Genomic DNA, 21,819 nt, shown 5'->3' with positions numbered 1-21,819 from the left:
CTTTAAATGATGTGTGGATTCTGCTTGCCATTCCTTAAGTTTCGATTTCATTTTGCTCAGTTAAGCTGAACGCCGCAACGGCACAGCGGCATTGCGTCCAGGTCCAGATTGAATTGGAGCGCCATTTAAAAGGTGTTTCGGTGCTGGGAAACTCGACTCGTACCTTTCAGATCAGAGTAGAGGAAATGCGGGTGAAAATTTCTACAACTTTTTCCATTTGTGCTAGCGATGGCAGAGTTTTCCTCACATTTGGCTATGCTTTGTGTTCGCATCTGCAGCTAGAAGAACTAATTGCTGAGTACACGCGCTTGTTGAGTGCTTTTCCGACAACAACTGAAGCGAACTAATGCGTTATAGTTGCGGATGATTTTCTGGTTTTCTTCTATATAGAGTGTCGTTCGTCTTGACTAACTTTTTTTGTGTAATTGTACATTTTAATATACGATTGTTTTTTTTTTCTTCTTTTTGTGTAGCGTATGCTTTTCTTTAAATTCACTGACCATTACATTACATAAACGATTCACATCACTTTCGAGATGAAATATACAGACAGGACGATGGGCTGGCCGGATGGTGGATGGAGGGCCGGGCATGCTTCGGTTAGCCGCGTACCCCACTAGCCCTCCTGCTCCTCGCGCAAGCCACCACGCCATCCCACCGCCATCAAACGAGAGTATCTGAGAGTGAGCATGAATCGTTGATTAATTAACATTTCATTTGAAGGAAGACTTTGTGATTTTGTCGTTTGTTTGCTTGTTTGCAATTTACTTCGTTTTTTCTTACTAGCACTCTTCTCCTCCTCTGCTCACTGCACAACCTCGGTCGAGCCTGTGGTCAATGTTCACAGAGCACTAGTCCTTAAAATTAGAGTACTACTAAAATCATACCAACTATGTTCGTTCACGTTCACGGTTGAGCTTCTGCTGGAATCCCCAATCTAAATAGTCCAGTTAGATTCTACAGCGTATGCCGTTGACGTAACACACGTAAATGCTTGCATGTTTTTGGTATTTGAAAACTCTTTGGCGCAAAGTAACGAAGCACGTGGTCACGTGGTCACGTGGTTAGCTGCAAAGGAGGAAAAAGTGGCCAACCTAGGGTTTTAACTATTTTTAATTCAAACCAATTCCAGTGTTTTGCAAATCAAGTGTGCTTTTCGTCCCTTACCGCGACTTTGACACATCATTGCGCAACCTTCCGGTCGCTCCACGTTGTCCGATCGTTTTTTATAGATTCTTTGCAACATTTAAATAACCTCACTTTCGTCCTAGGTATACTTGGGCCAAATGTACCACCACCGTTCCCAGCGTCTTTCTCCTCATCCATAAACTACAATGTGCATCCTACACACATACACACAGCTTTCAACAACATTCGCCTGGCGATAACATTCTCTCAGTCACGATTACAGATCTTGTCTCAGCCGGTCCGGATTGTTATGAGCCTGCTTTCACTTGGTTTTATATTCCTTCCCACGGTAGGAGACATCAAGCGTTAACGTACCTAAAAGCCTAATATTTACACATTGTTACAATCTACAACCACCCACAGCAGTGTTGGTGAACTTGTAAAACAAAAACTGTTTTGTCGCATTCGACAAGCAACTAAAAGCTCGTGAAATGACATAAAAGGTATATGCTAGCTCGTTACTTTAGGGTGCCTCATAAATGCTTCTGGTTTCAGTGATCGTCCGGTGTGAACGGGTAATTATGTTAAAGTATCTTACTACTCACACTGTCTACCTGACACTCCGAAGCCGACTTCTATTATTGCGACAGCTACACATACCCCAATTTCAGTATTGTTCAAATGCATTGGTTTCGTTTGTCCACTTCCGTCCGCCCTAAAGGTTCAACGAAGCTCAAGAGCATAAGCACCTCCTGTGAGCCAGCTTGTGTGACGTTTTTGGGTCGTCAATCGTTATGTGCTATCTTTTCTTTCGCGTAGGTACATCTTGAGCGTTAGTACTTATTTCGTAGGCAATGAAATCGTTCAAATTAGCAATACATTTCCATCATCCACACGGACCGTGCGCCTCCATTGCGTTCAACGACCGAACAAGAAGTCTCGCTGTAACTGATCTAAAGTAAACTAAACAACATCTAGTTAACTGGAATTCGCTGTATGCTGTATGCAACTCGCTAGCTTCGCGATGGCTTGGATTTAGGAAGTCCTGTTGGATGTGTCTTCAAATGTTTCCTTTCTTCTCGAGTGTGTATAATATGCTACCGCATAAGGGTTATTTCGTGTATATACGGCTTGTATATATAAGTATGTATATATATCTCTAGCGATTTTTTTTTTGTAGTTTTTGGTTGTATATATAATTTTGTTTCCCACGGCGTCGTGGCGGGGATGCAACAGTCAGTTAGAGGGGGGGGTTTTAGTAAATAGGGGTTGTTTTTTTGTTCAAATGTTGTTTCATTTTCAAAATCGCGGTACACGAAGCCCGGACAGTACACGAAGCGAATAACAGAGATGAATAATAAACGGTTATGTCACAAGAAGATTAACAGTCTCGTGAGATAGTTAACAAAAGTTAAACAAACAATCTGATATGTCTTTGACATAGTAAATAACGTATTATGCATCTAGGGATCGAGCTAACACAGCATTAAACAACGCAATCAACGTCTCTGAACATTGCGATAAAAATCTCACAGATTGTTGGTAAATAAAGCATTGGTTCTCTCTTTGTTTTTGTTTTGTTTCGTTTGGCGATAAAACACAACAATTGGTTGAAGATATATTGATATGTCTTCATAACTGATACTCATTGGTTGATTCGATTTAAAATTCTCCACCGCAGTGAACCGTTCCCGACAGCCGGGGTTCGGTGTGCAGCGTCCCAGGATCGCGCTTCGTTACCGTGTGGCAGTCGTCGTGATGGAAGCGTTATCCCGGGAGTTCATAGGGTTCTACATATACTTACTACGCGCGATATCGCTCAGCTACAATCCAGCTTACAAGTCCTGGCCGAGACGATCGATTTCGTTCAGCATAAAATCAACGTCCGCCTCCGTGACGGCGACCGACGAGATGATCGAGCGGAAGAAGTTCGGACGACGGTCGTCCGGCTGGTAGCCGACCATCAGCGTGCCCGACTGCATCATGCGCGACTTGATGATCGGACAGATCTTGCCCAGCTCCTGCTCCTTCTTGGCGTCGTGCGGAACGCCCCGCAGGCGCTTCGGGATGTACCAGAACGACACGTTGACGCACTCCGGCTCCATGATCAGGTGGAACTTGTCCGACTGCTGGCGGATGCGCTTCACCTCGTACTCGGCCAGCTCCATCAGGTGGTCCATGTGCTTAGCGAACCCTTCCGTGCCTTTCGAGCGCCACTGGAGCCACAGCTTGAAGATGTCGTTGTGCCGGCCGCACTGGATCACCTTGTCGCCGGTGTCGTAGCTGATGTCGTACAGCTTGTCCGTCATGAACAGGTACTCGGCCGACATCTGGTTGCAGCTGATCAGGAGACCCTGTAAAGACGAATACCATTTCCAATAAGCTTTTCTTCTCTACGCATTACTTCAGTTATCTACTATACTACGACTTGTGGGCAGAACTTTTTGTTCTTTAAAAGTGTCCAATATTACATTACGTTTATTCGACAACGTTTAAAATCAATCAATCATACACCTTCGAGAAGATGAAACATTAAACTCATTGTAAAGTCCTATGCTTTTGCCTGAGTACCTTCGCAGTATTCCCCAAATCATACACAGTTCCCGATAGCATGCTATAGATTTTCCCTGTGTTCTTCATTTAAGCCCATGGAAATTGGCACAGCTGCAACCAACGGCAGGCATGTTCCACTACCACGCACTGTTCCGAACATGGTTCATCAATTTACTGACACTTTGCCCCCGATGAGCTCATCAAATTGATTCGCCCGAAACACTTGAGCGGTAGGGATTTACGGATTACTCGAATAAACTTTTACCAAAGAACGCAGGCCCTTGTCGTAGCCAGGGGAAAAGTTTTATCCATTGAAAAATAAACTCCTTCCGCAAATTTTCCAATCGGTGAGGGCTACTTTTTGTTTTCTTGGACAAACTCTTGTTCCGAGAAGCAAAGCCTCCTGATAGAGATGCTGTTATTTTTGTTTCAAAAAGTCGACCATTTATTCGCACACTGCGCGCACGTCATAACGATGGGTAACGTATTGCACAAATTAAATCCGCTTGATTTACGAGCGCCCATCATTCCGGGCGCCCTCCGTGTGGGTGTGTGTTGTTTCAATCACCGTAAATGTAATGCGGCACTACTTACATCTTCCTTGAAGTGAATCGTCGAACACTGCAGCAGCGCTCCCATCAGCTTGTGAGGGTTCCACGTGATCGAGTCACATCTGAAAGTGAGAAACAGATAAAGGCGTTTAGGTAAGGGCAAACTGGGAAACGAACCCTCCACCAATCAAAGCACCGACACCAGTGTCGTGAAGGCACGGTCAGCTTTAAAACAGGGGACGAAATTGAAGGAAAAATAAAGGGGTTCACCGGATTCACCCCGGCAACCGTTGGGAAAACCGCGCAGTGGTGACAAATTTTCCCCCAGCGTCCTCATAACCTCATCGCACACACGAACACCCAGAGGAGTGTTTAAGCATTAATTTTATGTACACAGCTAATGCTCGTTTTTTTGAAACCTTCTTCCGTGTCAGGCAATATGGACCTTCCGCCTTGTGGTAACCGAATTTGCATGATGCTCGTGCTTCGATCGTCGGGTTTTCCTATCGATGTTTGCACAGATTGAAAAATTGTGAATGACCTTTTCTGTGGGGAAGGATTGTGGTAAAACTAAATATTTACATTGAGGAGAATATTTACGTAAAATGGGTTTTTTTGCGAATTGAATCACTTCGGGCGTGGTTCAGAGTGAGTATCCATGAACATAAATAGTCGGTTATTTTATCAATTTTGAACTTTAATCTGCCACAAGGTGTTTCAACAGAGTTTTGCAGATAAAACACACCCAAGGTTGCAGAACAGTAGAAATGCGTTGCGGCAAAAATATAAACACACTTTACAGGAAAAAGGCACAGGTGCTGCTTTCACTCTAGGAGGGATTAAACAAGTCAACCTGTTTTATTTAGGAATTTTTTTTCCTATCCAACAGAGTCGGACCCATGTGAGGCATGCTTCTGGATTATAATCCTTCCGAGATTTTCATTAATCCCTAAAGCACAAAAAGTTGTTTAATGGAGGCGCCCTTTTAGTCATGAAATTAATTTCCTCATTCTACAACATATACGATGTGAGTTATAAGATGCCTAAGTGATCCCTTTAATCGTTTAGGAAAAGGCAAGCAATTGAATTATTTTCCATTTAACTATAGCTTTACAAAAGCAATTGCTTTGGTAGCTTACCAATAATTACACAAATTAATGAAATCTTTAGATACCACAATGGCATGAACATAATCGTATCATAATTCAACACGCATCTATCTTTTTTCATGTTCAGAGAATTTTCTTTTTAATTGCTCCCCAATTGGTTTAGAAAATTTCAACGCAAAGTGCGCAAAATAAGCCTCAAAATAGATTTTCTACTCGAGCACCGAAAAACCGGTCGCTTAAAAGATTCGGTTTGGTTGCGGTGCACCCGGTGTGGGATTATCATAAAATTACAATTCATTTTCAGTTAACTTTTTACCATCGTTTTCCGTGCACGGTCGTAGAACGGAGTTCGGTGAGTTTTTGTGTTTGTCAATCACGAAACGCTTTTAACCTAATGACACTTTCATTCGCAGCGTTTTTGGCAGCACCATCAGCCAACGTTGGCCCTAAGCCGGCGGTTATGTTAATGATTGGACAGATTTTCGGTAAAGTGTTAGTTTGGGCATGATTTTGCGGCTAATGATTAATTATGCAGTAATGGAAAGCGTGCCGCACTGCGATCGTTAATTGAGTTTGAAGCTTCGAAATCATGTTTTTTTTACTAGAAAACAGAGCACACCTTAGATTAAATATACCATGTTTGGTAGCAGCAAAAAGATGCTTTGAGAAACTCTAGGAAACTAATGAAATAAAAGCCATAAAACGGAAAAAGAAGTGCGCCTGGTTTTCCAATAAATTCGCTACTTTTTCAACCATTTCTCAAAATCCAGCAAATTGTACCGTCACTTGCACATGTCTGGCCGGCTGCTGCAACCCCTCCTTACTAGTAATCCCTCCTACCCCAAGTCAGCACCGAGCTCGTAGGAATTTAATTTCGTAACAATTAGTTACAGCAGTCTCCGATCCGTTTCGTTCCGTTCCGCAGCATCGCCAGCGAAGTGGTTGTGGACGAACGAAAATCAATAACCATCTCGTGCAGGCTCAGGACGGGAAAGGGTCTTTGGGCTTGGAATTCTTGCCGAGCCCCGGCACCGGCTGCCGCCGACGGCGACCGGATGTTGCCAGTTGTGACCAGCCTGGCAGTGTGGCAGGAAATAACTGCCTGACTTTTCACGGTACGGTATTTTAATTTTCCCTGCCAAGGTTGTGGATGATTGTTTGGATTCTGTTTTCTTTGTGAGGAAAATTCTTCCGCAGCACACAAAGAAATAGAGCAGAGGGGAAACATTGAGAACAGTGGATGGATGCACAGTCTTTTTCCGTTTTGAAAAGTGCAGAAAAATAGCTCAAGTACAGAGTCCTTCCGCCTCTGCGTGTTCCACCCCGATCCGCAGGAACAACTTAGCATACACGGTCTTGGATAAGAAAGCGGATGTTAAACCTACTCCAATTCGAAGGCACCATTGACGGACACAATGTCTGTAGGCTTCACGTGGCGAAGGTGAGGAAAAGACCCGACCCCAACTGATAGCATTGTGACAGTCGAGTGAGTGATTAAAGTCACATCCCCGCCACCAACTCGCTCACTCCATCCGGGCAGGTTAAAGGAACAGCTGAGGCAAGATTGCAAACCTTCTCCAATATGGCGTCCGCTTTCAAAAGGCGATTGTTTGACTCCAGTCGGGCGTTTATTGTACGACGGGAGGGCGGAAAAAAGATTAAAGCGCGTTGTTTGTGTAATTGCAGTCCTTGACGGGCGATGTTATGCTGGTTTGGTTTGGGTTGAAACTGCGTGAATCGTTTTCCACCGTGGAAGGACATGCAGTTCGGTTGCACATTAGAGAACGTACCTTTCGATGCCGGTGAACCGTGGATGACGGTACTTGTTGGACAACAGCAGTCCTCCGCCCCAAGCAGCCTGGACAGATAAAAAGAAAAAAGGCATTTGTATAAAAAAAATCAAATTTAGTTTTGAGACAAATGGAATGATATAAGAATACAATATAGAGAACACATTACAACAGAAAAACAGGAAAAAAATTAAGCATTATGTTTCACCGATTGAAGACTATAAATCAGTTCATTGTCATAGCATCTTGTTTGATTATTGTATACTTTAAGGTTAGAAAAGTAAGAAATAAAATCGGGTAAGAAACAAAAAAAACATCCCGCAAACATTTCATCAACAACAAAAGAAAAACAAAACAAAAGAAAAACAAATTAAGGAAGAGGAAGACAACCATTTCTAACTTGTTTTACTAATGAAACACTTTCAGAGATTGTACTAAATCGCTTGCCTACTTACATCAACATGGAACCAACAGTTGTACTTCTGGCAAATGTCCGCGATGGCATTGATCGGATCGAACGCACCGAGCACGGTCGTGCCGGCGGTCGCGTTTACGAAGAATGGAATATGGCCCCGCGCCTTCCGCTCCAGGATAAGCCGCTCCAGTTCGGCCGGAATGATGCGACCGTGTTCGTCCGACGGCACCATCACGCAGTTGTCCGTGCCGAGCCCGCACACGGCGGCGCACGACTTCACCGAGTAGTGGCACTGGTCCGAGGTGAACATCACCAGCTCACCGGGCAGGGCGCGCGCTCCGTGCTCCTTGTAGTTCGGGAACATCTTGTGCCGGGCGGCCAGGAAGGCGTAAAGGTTCGAGATGGAGCCGCCGGGGGCGAGAATCGAGTCACCGCCGTCCCAGCCGATAATCTTGCGCATCTTCGACAGCACCACATTCTCCATCAGGATAAAGACCGGCGCAATCTCGTACGTGAACATGTTGGTGTTGGCGGTCGCCGTGAGCCACTCGCCGGCCATCGATACCACGTCCAGACCGCACGACAGCTGGTTGAAGAAGTGTGGATGTCCTAGGGAACGGAGGGAGAGAGAAACCCAACCACGAGTTAGACTTTAACAGACTCGTCCAATCCATCACGACGACGAGGCACTAGATCCACGAGCTTTAAGGCCTAATCTGGATCATTAATTATGGGAGTAAATGCCCTTGCTCGGAGCGGGCTTACCGGCTCGCGTCCCTCAAAGTGCCTCGCAGTAGACAATGCTTACTCTCCCCCCAATGAAGCCTTCTAGACAATCACTTTCCGTGCTAAATGTTGCGTAATAATCCAACCTGCCATTCGCTCCATCATAGGCTAGCCGTATCGAGGATATCCGGTGCGAGATCGAAACCACAGCCAAATGGAAGAATTCTGTTACCTCCGCCACACAGGGCTTATGTAAATCTTACTCAACCACTATCGGACCGAGAACAGATGCTTCTGTTTCCCTGATGTGCGAGCCAGAGATATAGTAGGCACACATCCCAAAGAGGCCAACCGATTGTTTGTTTGTTTGTTTGTGAAAAGGATTAAAATTATACAACACGAAGCACCGGACGCGCTGCCCAGAAGGGCCTAATCTATAAGTTGCACTATTGACGGAGTAGCATCGAAAATAATGTCAACAATCAATGAAAACCTCCCCAGGGGGTAACACGGACATTCACACCCCTAGACATCCCTGGCACACAGCAGAGGGTTTTTCCTCTCGCTTGGATTACGATGTTGGACAGGGAAAACCCCTTTTCGGACCACGACCACGAACGTTCCCGTTTCAATTTCCTACATACATCCGAACAACGGAACTACCAGGGAGCATCCCTCGGTGCAAGAGAATTTTCCCTCGGATTCCGTAAATCCTACATTCCTGATTAGTATTTCATTCAGCCAAATCGAGTATCGGGGGAAATCAAAGCATGCCATCGATTCTTTTTCTCATCATCAGAAGTTTCTACCATCATCGTCATCATCAGGCTCGCTTGCCACAAATTTTCGTTTCGTAGGGTGAATGCGACAATAGTACTTCCGGTTAGGAAATCCAGGCAGACCACACTCTTTTTTTTTTTTTTTTTATATAGGGTTCAGTTTTATTCCGTTTCTTTTGTCTTCTCTTAACCTAGTATCACAGCTGAAACGAAATCTAACCTATTCCCTCCCAAGCCCATGTATTTGCCCCACCAAACGCACTCCTTTGCGGCAGAGTTTGCTGGAGCGAGCATCGTGCCGGTCGCGGCCCTACTCTGGAATTGTTTCGAATTCCCGTTTAAAAGTTCCCGCCTGGGTATTTATTCTTTTACCGCCTCCGCCGTCGCTGCTGCATCACGTTGCGTTGGAGGCGTCTGGCCTCTGTTAGCTCAGCATTGGCAGCGGTGATGTCTCGTCGGGCCGCGAGAAGTTCCTCCTCAGTTACGGCTTCGTGTTCTCGGAGAAACGCCTCGTTGCGCCTCTCCAGGATGTTGTGGTTGGCCCTACGGACCGTTCGGTTGCCCAGCAACCGGATGCGCTGCCGGATGTTTCTCTGCACCCTGACCCACTCAGACCTCGCCGCAGGTGTTAATGCGTTCAACCTGGCCGTCAGTTCAGGGCGCCGTCGCCGCGCCCGGTTGCGTGCCCGCCTAGCGGCCGCCTCGGCCGCCCGCTCCCTGGTCGCCTCCGCCGCTGCTGTGGAGAGCCGATGTTGTTCCTCGCGCCATTTCTGTTGAAGGTGGCGCGTGATCTCCCCAGCGGCAGCCACCACGCGATTCCAGGCCTCCACGCTGTTTAGCATGAACTGCTCCAGGTTGTCCGCCTCCGCAGGCGCCATTCCGTGACCACCCAGCAGCCTGGCCCGTACTTCGTCGAACCGGGGGCAGTGGAACATTACATGCTCGGCCGATTCAACTGTTCCGGGGCAGCAGGGGCAATCCGGGGACTGGGTGAACCCCTTGACGAACAGGTACTCACGGAAGAATCCATGTCCCGTTAAGACCTGGGTCAAGTGAAAATTCACCCATCCATGCTTCCGGACCGCCCAAGGCTCGACTGCTGGTAATACCCGGTGGGCCCACCTCACAAAACGACTAGCGGAGGGTTGGGCGGCGAGATCGTCCCACTCGGCCTGCCATTCCGAGTGTGTGACCGTTCGCTGCTCCGGCCGGGACTCCCTCGTCGGTCTTCCCGTCTGCATTCTTATCCGGTGGCACCGAGCGTCTTCGTCGAGCAGCAAGCATACTGGCGGCATGCCCGCTACTACGTTCCCGACCTCGTACCGGACCGTCCGGAAACTGCTGCAGACCATTTTGGCTGAGGCCCGGTCGACGCGCTTAAGGAGCCGGCGATTGCTCTGCACTCGCAGTGCGCCGCTCCACGCCGGTCCCGCGTATCGCAACGTTGAGGTTGCGACATTGGCGAGAGTCTTCCTCCGGATACTGGACGGGCCACCATGGTTCCTCAGAAGGTATGACAAGGCCCTCGTCACCTTCATCGCTTTCTCCGTCACACTCTTCACGTGGGGAGTCCATGACAGGTGATCTTCAAGCCTCACGCCCAGATATCGAATGCTCCGCTGCGACCGGATGATGGTGTCACCGACTCGTACCGGGATTGACGGGTGTCCCCTTCGGAGGCTGCTGACCATTACAATCTCGGTTTTGTCCAGAGCTAAGGACAATGAGTGGCGATCGAGCCATTGCTGGACCGCGATGATAGCAGCACTCGCCCCTTCCGCCGCCTCCTCTGGGGTTCGCCCTGCCACCGTAAGTACGAGGTCGTCCGCAAATCCAACGATGCTTGCACCCTCGGGAAGCTCGACGTCCAGCACCCCGTCGTACATGACGTTCCACAAGGTGGGCCCTAAGATAGACCCCTGCAGAACGCCCGCGGTGATGTTGCGCGACGAGGTACCAGCTTCCGTAGAGTAGTGCAGAACACGCCCCTCAAAATAGCTTCGCAAGATCTGCATCAATAACTCCGGTGTTCTTTTTCCCCTGAGAGCGGCCCCGATCTCTGTCCAGCTCGCGGAGTTAAACGCGTTGCGGACATCGAGCGTTACGACCATACAGCATCTTCGGTCTCTGGCGTTGGTTCGACCGAAAGCCATTGCTTCCCTGCCGCGGGTCACCACCTCCTCGATCGCCTGCATCGTCGACCTCCCCTTTCGGAACCCGAACTGGCGGGGAGAGAGTCGCGGACCTTCTGGATCTTCCTCCAGGTGAGCGTTGAGGCGATCGAGGATTATGCGCTCGAGCACTTTGCCGACGGTGTCGAGCATGCATAGTGGGCGGTAAGATGACGGCCGGCCCGGTGGCTTTCCTGGCTTCGGGAGTAGGACCAGTCGCTGGTGCTTCCAGATGTCGGGGAAAACTCCACGATCAAGGCAGTCCTGAAGCACCCTTCGGTAGACGCCCGGGAAGGCACGAACTGCTGCGGTGACGGCGGCGTTTGGAATGCCGTCTGGTCCTGGGGCCTTGTGGGGGTTCAGGCTCGCTGCAATCCTCAGGAGCTCCTCCTCCGTGATGGGTGGGCCGGCTTCGATGGGCTCATCGGCTGGCTCCGGCCATTCCATCGGTGGATGTGTGGGAAACAGTTCTTCGACAATCTCCCCCAAGAGCTGCGGGTCTCGCTCTGGTGGTATTCGTGCGCCGCGGACCCACTTCATGGCGACCCTGTACGCATCTCCCCAAAGGTTGTCCTCCAGAGTTGCTACGAGCTCCTCCGCGCATCTGCGTTTACTGGTGTTTATCGCCTTGCGTAGCGTTTTCTTGGCCCGCCGGAATGTATCGGCCCGGACAGACCTGAGCGCCGCGGACCGTGTTCCCCGAAGAGTAGCTTGGGCACGCTTGCACGACGTGCGCAGCCCTGCTATTTCTTCCGTCCACCAGTAAACACTAGTCCTTGTCCGGCTGTGTCCCGCTGTGTGCCTCGGCATCGTCTCGTCGCACGCTTTGGTCATTATTTTTGTGAGGCTTCGAGGGTCAACCGCCTGTTCAGAGAATCGGAGGTTCACAAGCGCGTTTGCAAAGAGGTCCGCCGAAAAATACGAGGCATCCCATCGCCGGCTTTGGGGCGCTCGATATCCTTCGCGCTGCTGCTGGGTGGTTGGCGCGCCGATGGAGTAGAGGAGCGCCCTGTGATCACTAAAGTTGAACTCCGTGACCACCCTCCAGTCCCCTGGCCCAGCGATGTTTGGACTCGCGAATGTAACATCTATTATAGAGCTCCGAGCGACCCCGTTCCCCATAAATGTCGAGAGAGTCCCCGTATTGAGCAATCTGAGACCGAGGTGCTCTGCCGTTGCGAGTAACTCCGTCCCACGCTGGCTGTTCCTGCGTCCTCCCCACGCCACAGAAGCCGCGTTGAAGTCACCCCCCAGGACTATTCTTGGATGGCCGTGTGCCGTCGCCACGATGGATTCCATCAAGGTCCGAAACCTGGCGAAATCCCATGATGGAGGTGCATAGCAGCTGATGTAAAGTACACCGTTGATAACTACTGCGACCATCCCTTCCGTTACGTTTGCTACCCTCTGCACAGGGTGTCGCCCGAGCGCAACGACCGCCGTTCTCGTGGCAGGGTCTGCTACCCAGTTGCTGTTGTTTTGCGGCACGCGGTTGTAATCCGACAGCAAAGCAATGTCGGCTCCCAACTCACGTGCGTTCTGGGCAAACAGATCCTGGGCCGCCGGGCTCCTCCTCAGGTTGACCTGGATTACCGCGAAAGGTCTTGTTGAGTCTTGCATAGTGCTGACGCTATAATGTGGGGTAGCATTTTCAGCAGTGCTTGGTGGTTCTCGATTTCAGGTGTCTGGCCATTCTCTTCCGCCCCATCCTCTTTCGTGGGGAGTTCGTGTCGTGTGCAGGGCGACTCCGGGAGAACGGGTGCTGGCTTGTCCATTGCGCTAACCAACGCTGCTGTTGCTGGCTCTCGCGCCCCCGCTGGCGCCGATGACTTCGTGGGCGTCAATGACGTCGCTGTCATTACCGGTGATTGCGAAAGCGCCGGCAAGGGCCGCATCAGCTCCCCCCGCTTGGTACCCCCGATCTTCTGATAGAGGGACCGCTCGGCGGGGCCGGAGATTGGGTGCGAATGAGACCGCAACACTCGCGTCACCTCCTCCTTTGTCTGCCCTTCTTTTGACATTTCTTCGCGGGTGCGCAGCGACATCCTCTTTGCGACAACCCCGCGCTTGGGCGTCTCTGCCCCGATCTCGATGTTCATATTCGCGTTGCCAGTTGGTGGGAGAGGGGATGGTCAGCTTTTTTCGGGGTCATTCCCTTCTTCTTTCAGTTGCAAGCCATAACCCTACTGCCACAAGCAAAATAAACCAGCGGCGGATGGTGCACACACGCGCGCACTGAGTTTTTGTCACGGTTTTGTTTTTTGGTTCCGTTTTGTGTTGTTTTTTTTTTTGTTTTCCCCAACACAGACCTCCTCGGGTGCTAGTCCGGGTCTGCTGTATCAAGGCCACGCTCCGTCTGGCCCGTATAACGGCCCGTAGCACCTCAGTGCACGGGCATTCTCGGAACCCTTCCTTCCTTCTTTCTCGTGCCTTTCCGTTCTTTCGATGCGTTTCGCACGAGGCGGACAGTCCGTTTGCCTTATTACAATACACTATAGGCACACTCGGTTTTTTCCTTCTAGCACTTTCTTTCTTAGTTGCTTCGTTGCAGAGTTCCGGCAAACACGTCCGAACGGCTTGAACGCTCGATAGCAACTCCGCAGACCACACTCTTGGGGGACACGAACCGTAAGAGTTTGGAAGTGTAATTGAATTGCGCAATTCGATAGTTCGAACCGGTCGGGAAATTGAGCTATTTTGTGGTTGAAGGCCACATGTTTAGATAGATTGTTGTTTTATTATAGGTGTCTGCTGTTTCAATATTATATTTTTTAGTATTTCCTCGAAAAATCGTTACAAAAGCTTAGATAGGGCACGAGGCAACCGTTTTAAATTTAAATTTAATTTATAAAACCACAAAATTCACACGTCTGTCCCGCAGTATCAATTAATTAATAGCGGAGTGTTCGAGAGGTGATAACAAAAAGGCGCAATCAATCACACCGCTACAATAACCGAGCCACAATTGATTTCCATGACACTCTTCAGCCGGCCAGACTGCGGGAGACGTAAGGCGGGGCCGTTCGCGGTGTATAGAAAACACCCAACTTCCGTCGTTTTCCACCGACTCCATCCTTCGTCGGTTCAAGGATAATGGAATTAGGTGGTAATAAAATGCATTCAATCTGCTACCATCCCCTCACCACGAAGGATGGAACAAACTTCCGCGTCGAAATTTAATCCTCATTCATCGTGCATTAACATATTTTACGTGCTTGCTTCAGGGCGACCTCGGCGTGGACTGCGTCTGACATCCTCGTCATACGGATCGTTGGAGAGAAAAAAAAATACAGCCTCCGGTCGGCTTACGACACTTTCGCTGTGTAAAAGGAAGGACGGAAAACCCTCGCCACATCCGCTCGCTGCATGTAGCAGGAAATGTCGGCTTGCGTTTTCCCTTCTATTTATTGCTGTTTATTGATCTAATCTTGGGCACGTGTCCGGGAGCCGGAGAGTGGCTTTTTGACGACTGGCACGAAGGCGACGTACGGTACCGTTGGGTGGGAAAAACAATCTTCTCTCGTGGGGTGAACCATTTAACTATTCCCAACGAACGTTGAAGAAATTTTTTAATAAATTTCTTGATATTCAATTTTCCTAGCCTAGTTTAAAACTAAAACCTTTCGTTAAAACTAGCTTGATGCCGAAGGCGCTTGAAGAATACTTATTTCCAAATTCTACGAACTCTGTTCGCCTTCGTCCTCTAGGGTGATTGATGCAAGGTTTCACCTCCAGCAACCTTTTATCCCGTATCGAAAAGGTAAAAAAGAAATCAACCAGATTATGACTCTTGTGGCGAGAGATTTATGCCCGTTGAAGGGGTGTCGAATTTCATCTCCAGCCCATCGCACCCTGGAGCGCCCAAGAGTGGGTCCTTATCTCACCAAAATAGACGATTATGACAGGAAGCACCCGAAGCTAGGGAGCGAAATGCCACCAGCCCACAAGATAAGGACGGCAATTTCCGGGGAAAAATCTATTCCCAAAAGAAAACAAGAAATCTCATGGAACGTTTGCAGGGATTTTTCGTTAGGAAAACTGTCAAGATTTAGGGATCCGTTTGTAACAGAAATGTAGGAAAATGTATCGGAAACTTGATACTTCAGGCAACAAATAAGTGGGTGAACGCACTCTTGCACGCTCGAGTGTTTCGAGGTGAAGTTAATTGCTTCTAAATGGTCAGCCTAATGAGCAAGTTCTAGCACGTCTTCCTGTACAAGAAGGTAAATCTCTACTTCAACCTAAGGTCCACTTCTTTCTCATCCTCCAAGGAACCCTAGAAGTATCTTTTTGATAAATGATGGCTCCCCCCCAAGTGCTTGACTGTCCCGGGCGAGGATTGTTTTCTTCGTAGCAAAACGGTTCCTATCCGGTTAAAGTCTTACGACACGCTATAAGTAGCTGCAAGCTGTTCTGACATCTTGCCTTGAGAATCCCGCCCCACAGAACACGCATTAGGCCCTAAGCACCCACCGTTTCCGGCTCGGAATAAATCGCACAACACGGTCGAAAATAAAACGCTGCCCAATTTGGCACACATTTGTTGGCCAAAAATGCGTTTCCCCGGAAGGTTTGGGTAGGCGGTCGAGGTCTGATGTTGATCCGGATTTACGTCTGTTTCCAGTTATTTTCCCATTTCGGGCAGCGCAGCTCGGTGCCCACATTAGCGCCATATTGGACTTTGAAACTTTTCTGGACGATGAACACTTTTGGGATTGCGTTTCGTTTTTCGGGTCCCGCTTCGGTGACCTTCCATTGTTTAATGCTTTCGCCTCGACCTCTTACCTGTCTTCACTTGGTACTTCAGCGTCATGGCACAGTCCTTCACCAGCTGTTGCAGCGTGACCGCATCCTCCGGGATGTCCAACGACAGCAGCTTCTTCATGTCCTCCGGATGATGGAAGTCGAGGATCTTCTCCTTCCGATCGTTCTGCACGTTCACGTAGTCGACCAGCAGCTCGGCGATTTTGTGCAGAAACTCGCGCGTCTCCGCCGAATCCGAGGACTGGACGCACGGAATGATGTCTTTAAAGGGGAAGCAAATTTATACAATTAAATTTGGTTAGATTTTTTTCGAGCATTAAATTGTTTAGTTTATTCCTAACTTATTCATTTTACAACCATCCAAAGAAATTCTGCCTTTGGTAGAGTTGATTATTTGCAATTACGTGGTGTCTAATTTCACTTTGACAAATTAAAACACCATATAAATGTATAAAAATACTTAAAAACTAAAAATTATTCGTCTAAAACCATTCTGCGGACAATATCCAACCAAAAACCCTCTTGGACTTGAAATTGTAAAATCAACACAGTACTTGTGTACCAAAGTTTTTTAAGATTACCGTAAAGTACACACACTATTTTTTACATTTCCATTACCATTATATATTTTCTTCTATCCTCTTTCCCTACAGAAAAAATATTTTCTACTTGGAGATGCCGGGTATCGATCCCGGTACCTCTCACATGCTAAGCGAGCGCTCTACCATTTGAGCTACACCCCCTGGTTGAATGTTGGTTATTGAAACCGGCCAAAATGCTACGCGCGGCACAATTTTTTAGCAGAACTGCATACCTTACATCCACCACCACCATCGGTATCAGCGTGAAACGTGAACTGGTTTTAACAGCCCGATCCGATTAACGACCCGATTGCCACCACCACCAGAAATGTGGTGGCCGCCTCAGCTGGCCCGGTGACAAGACGGTAGCGGGACGAATAATACCCGCGATTGTCCCCATCAGGTGTGCGATAGTGAAAGGTGCTGCGTAAGGCATCGCGTACGCAAACTTCATGCCAAGGTGCCTTCCATACAGCAGTGTTATAAAAATACCTTACATTGTTTTGCTTTAGCTCTAAAAATAACGCACTGACAATCGTATAGTGGAATGTTGGTGGGAGTATTTTCTTTTTTTTTGTTTCATCATCTTTGTTTGAACAGCATTGTGACGTTACGAGATAAGATTCAATTTTAAGATACTCATCCGGTGCTATAAACATGATTGTGGTATACTCTCCCCAGAACAAGAGTAATATAATTTCGGGAAAAAAAATGATTCCATCAACTCAGGTGGCTTTAAAAACTATTCGGAAAATCCTCAATTAGCAATTATTCTTGTTCCACCTATTTTCGACGGAAATCCCCTCCACGCGTTGCAGAGTATCAACGTGCCAACGGTAGAAAATCGCAACCCCTATCCGTCTGAGAGGGAATAGAACGTCCCTGAATCAGCCGTAGGAGTGGATTGTCTGTTTTCCCTCGAAGTACTCGCCCAAGCTGCGACGTCAAGGGTAGGTTTAATGCAACAATTCATCCTCGAAGGGATTTTTAATATTAAATCCTCCTTACCTCCCGAGCTTGCGATCTCTTCCTGTACTCCTCTTATTGCAAACCTTTGCCTTCGACTGACGCGACCCCTTCGTGACATTTCGATGCCGTTTATTTCCCCATTTTCGTCTATCAATTTGCTACAACAGCGCAGCGGGAGAGTTCTACATGCCCTTTCATGCCGGGCAACCGCTTTCCACCCTCCACCTAGGAACATTGAGGAAGAATGTGCTTCGTTTGAACAATTAGTGTTGATATCGTTTTAATTAAGGATTCCACGGGATGCTTCGCTGGAAGTAAGCGAATGTCTGCGAGGTCAAGCGAATGGGAGAGAGATTTTTCTACTGAATCGAGAAGGGCGGATAAAAACATGATGGTGAAATGCAAACAAAAATTCAGCACAAAACCATCATCCTCTTTAAGCCGCACCTCGGCCACAGGATGATCCCCCGGGGACCCATCACCATCGTCGGGAGGGTTAGATAAAAAATGAACAGTATTGACAGGTGAATCCATCCACCCACCCCCTCCCCAACGATGGGCCTCTGGGGAAAATGGCGAAAAACGATTTTTATAGACTAGACCATAGCCAACTGAAGCGGGCCCACACCCTTGGTCCGTGAAGAGGGCTCAGTGCGGTTGTCTTGTGATTCCGAGCCGAATTCTATCTATTCATCATTGGCCTAATCCGATGGCGAATGAATAGGAAATTGATTTTCTCCCCCTCGTCTGACCGAAAAGTGCAACGTTGTTTGCACGATTGGAGCATGCTGTCGAAAAGAAAACGGGAACGATGGTTCGCACCAGGGATAGGTGATAACTTGCCCTCGTGACCCTCAGCCAACGAATGACCAGGAATTCTTATGCTCTTATGGTTGTTCTTTGTTCTCTTTCATGGTTCGATGCGTTCCAATGGAGTTTGGCGGTTTACGAAGGTAGAATGCTTTAGGATGAAAGACGTCCAACCATTGTCATAACTTGCAAGATAAACCTGAGTATGATAAATTTATTGAGAGTTTTCCTTTCTACTGGGAATGTGATAAAACCTTTTTATTCGGTAGTTGCATTAAAGAGCCAATGCTTTGATCTTTTTCATCGTATTTAAAAGATCTTGATGTTAAGAAAATGTTCTTCACATATGAATTTCTGTTTTTGAAATAAACTTAATTCTTTCTACGATGTATGGAAATGGGACTTTTGTTTTCTTATTCGCTTTATCTGAAATTTTTATCTCTACCAACGTCTTCAATCTTGATTGTTGACAAAAGTTTCTGTTTGAATAAACAGAGAACAATACAAGGGCTCTTATCGTGTGCGCTGTCAAAACCGGAAATCATCGAAATCATACCACGAACCGGAAGCATTTCTTCATAGAACTTTCCACCGAGAAAACAACATCCCAAGATGTGATAAGCTCGCGCGGTCCAGCGAGCGCGTCCGTTACAGGGGTACCACGCGTGTCCTGCATTTTCCTGACAGGTCAAAGCGCAGGTTTTTCCTAAACCATTCCGGCCAAACAAAAGTAAAATCGCCAACAGTGCCGACCGCCTCTCGGGTGTCGCGCACGAGTGGAGTTCAATTATGTCTGCAACTAACGATCCGTTAAAGTGTAGATAATCGGTTTTATATCGTAGCCAAATATTTGCTTCCTGCACACGTTGGCCGAGGGTGGACCAGGACACGCCAGTGACATACAGTAGCACCCTTCGACTGAGGGAGGAAAGCGTACTGACAATGCATGTTTTTTGGTGCCTGTTTTCCCTGTGCCTGTGCGCGTTTGCGCCACCGGAAGGCGACAAGCAAGAGCTAAACTATTTTTCTTTCCTCTCCTGGCACCGGAATGTGGCTGGGATGGGGGAATCCTACCTTTCGCATCGGTTTTTGAGGGGAGAATTTAATAAACGACCACATTCTTCAAATTCCTCTGCGCTGTTCTTCTTACGGGATTGCTTTTCGCTTGTACGAAAAGTTATTCATTTTTTCCACAAGGTCCACAAAGATAAATAGCATCCACAAATTAAAACTCCCTCCATCCCGTGCAGTTTAATCAACGGTCACAAATCGCACCCGAAAAGGTTCAACATTTTAACTCACATGAAAAAAATAAAACTTACAGGCCATAACATACTTTCAAAACTCATCACCCGGAGGAACATTTTCTTTTCACTGCGGAAAAGTCCTCCCACCCGAACAGGGAGACCCTTTTTTTGTGTCAATATCGTGTCATATCTCGGGCTCACTCGTCGTCCTAGGGTGTCAACGCAACCAAACACTATAAGGCAGGGAGAAGCAAACCCCTCTGGCTACGTCAGGCGTTGGCAAACATTTTAATATCTCAAACATATTGTCAAGATACGATGGAAGCGGAAGGCGCAATCTGTTGATGACGGAACGGAAGTAGCACTTGTGGTGCGGGAGTGCGTCAGTGTTGAGGGTTGTTTTTTTTTTTCATTTCCAACACGTAAAAGAGCATCAGTTGTTGCCATTTGGAGACGAAATCTCGGCATTGATGTCACCACACAAAAGAATAGAATATATACACTGTCTGTGTGCCCCACAAGGTAGATGTTTGCTAACGTCTGATTTTGTTTACATTGAATTATTCTGTATACCAAACAATTCAGTTCTTGTTAATGCAAAACTCAAGTTATGTCAAATTTTGCACTTTTTACTAGTATAATTGTAAAGAATAGCATTTTGTTTGCTTGCCATTCTTTTGAGCTTGTATTTTAATTTGTGTTTCTTAATGTACTATATTTTAAATATTGAAATGGATTTCAACGTTTTGAAAAACTTTTAAAACTTTAAATTAAGGGACATCATTTTTTCAGTTATATATGTACGAATAATGTTTGATGAAAAACACATCCACTAAGTAAAATTTAAAAAAACTAGCATGCATTAATAGTCTTCTTGTTGATGTGAGATAAATTGTATATGGTTTGAAAATGTATAGTTTTGTGAAAGTGGGATCTAAAAGTATCACAAATATGTACACATGCGCAACGGCAGTCTAACGGATTCTCTGTTATGTAACATTTGTGACCACAAAAAACCACCCCCTCAAATATGTCTCCATAAACAACAACCTATGACGTCATCGTCGAGCAAAACGGTGCCCTGTTGTGTCCTAATTTTAGACTATCAAAGCTGAAGCCTGCTTTCCATCGCTGAAGGCGACACGCGCTAATCAACCCATACCGTAGAGAACGAATGATATCGAAAGAAGGAAAGCTCCATTTCCGTTTCCGATTCGATCCCACACAGCTAGGCAGTCGATCTTATGGCGCATGCACCGCGCCGAAAATTCTGCGCGCCAGCCCAGGGTCCTCGGAAAAATTCTTGCCCCAAGCCATGCTGCTCCCTTCTACAGCTTTTCGTCTTTTCTACGAACCGAAAGAATAGGAGCGATAAAGCTGCCAATGTTACAAATGGCGTACTTTGTAACCATCCTGCCCTAATGAATGGTCATCAAAGGAAATGTGCCGGGAGAGTAAAATTAATGGCGAATCTTAGCGAAGCGGCCCAGTTCGGGTCCTCTTTTATTATTGGCCAATTATGGAGGGATGACTATAAAGAAGGTTTTCATTTACAAACAAAGCTTTGCAGTGATGCTTCAAAGTAGAATTAACAACTTTACTCAGCAGTAGAACAATAGGGTTTGTAGTATTAAGTATATTTTATATCTTTGGTTAGAATTAACAGATATAAAAATACAAATGGTTAGAGGCTCTTACGAAAACTGTTTCCATCAAGGTTGTTATATCATACCAATGTTGTTAAAACGAATAAAGTGTGTAAATCCATTGCTTCAAAACTAAACTTAGGAAGTTTACTAACAAATTACTCATGAAAAAAGGATTTTAGAACAAAATTCTTAGGAATAACCGACCTCATAATGTCTTGCATAACGAACATTACATAACCACCTACGTCACTTACCTTTGGCCGTGAGTTTCGCCGTTTTGTCGGACAGTTTGTACTTTTCCACGTTTATCGACGTCATGTTGGAAGTGTGTTCTAGATAAATATAATATTGCAACCATGAAAACGGTTATACTTAAAACCTTTGTGATGCAGCAAGCTGCACGGAAAAGGTACGACTTACCTGAGTGTAGTTGTTTTTACTCCTTAAATAGTGATAGAAGGGGACGAATTAGATTCGTTCCTTACGATGCGATTTTTAACAGTTTGTACTAAACTCTCCACAAAGAGCGACACTCCAGTTGTACCGGAGGGCGTAACGATTATGTAACAGTGTTTGC

At 47.0% G+C, this 21,819-nt stretch overlaps 1 protein-coding gene and 1 non-coding gene across 2 annotated transcripts; both read right to left on the bottom strand.

The window, feature by feature from the left end:
* Positions 1–375: 375 nt before the first annotated feature.
* Positions 376–21,560, bottom strand: LOC131267607 (glutamate decarboxylase). The gene is made up of 6 exons (XM_058270525.1): positions 21,497–21,560; positions 16,008–16,247; positions 7,587–8,155; positions 7,132–7,199; positions 4,276–4,354; positions 376–3,482 (listed from the first exon to the last, which is right to left on the bottom strand). The coding sequence occupies exons 1-6, from the start codon at positions 21,558–21,560 to the stop codon at positions 2,964–2,966; spliced, it is 1,539 nt and encodes a 512-aa protein (XP_058126508.1). The 3' UTR covers positions 376–2,963.
* Trnaa-agc (transfer RNA alanine (anticodon AGC)) lies at positions 16,657–16,729 on the bottom strand. The gene has a single exon. It is a non-coding gene; the product is annotated as a tRNA-Ala (tRNA).
* Positions 21,561–21,819: the final 259 nt, after the last annotated feature.

The sequence above is a fragment of the Anopheles coustani genome, chromosome 2, assembly GCF_943734705.1.
Source record: "Anopheles coustani chromosome 2, idAnoCousDA_361_x.2, whole genome shotgun sequence".
NCBI classification, from domain to species: domain Eukaryota; kingdom Metazoa; phylum Arthropoda; class Insecta; order Diptera; family Culicidae; genus Anopheles; species Anopheles coustani.
Note: the sequence above shows the minus strand (reverse complement) of the source record. Positions and strands in the feature narration are given on the sequence as shown.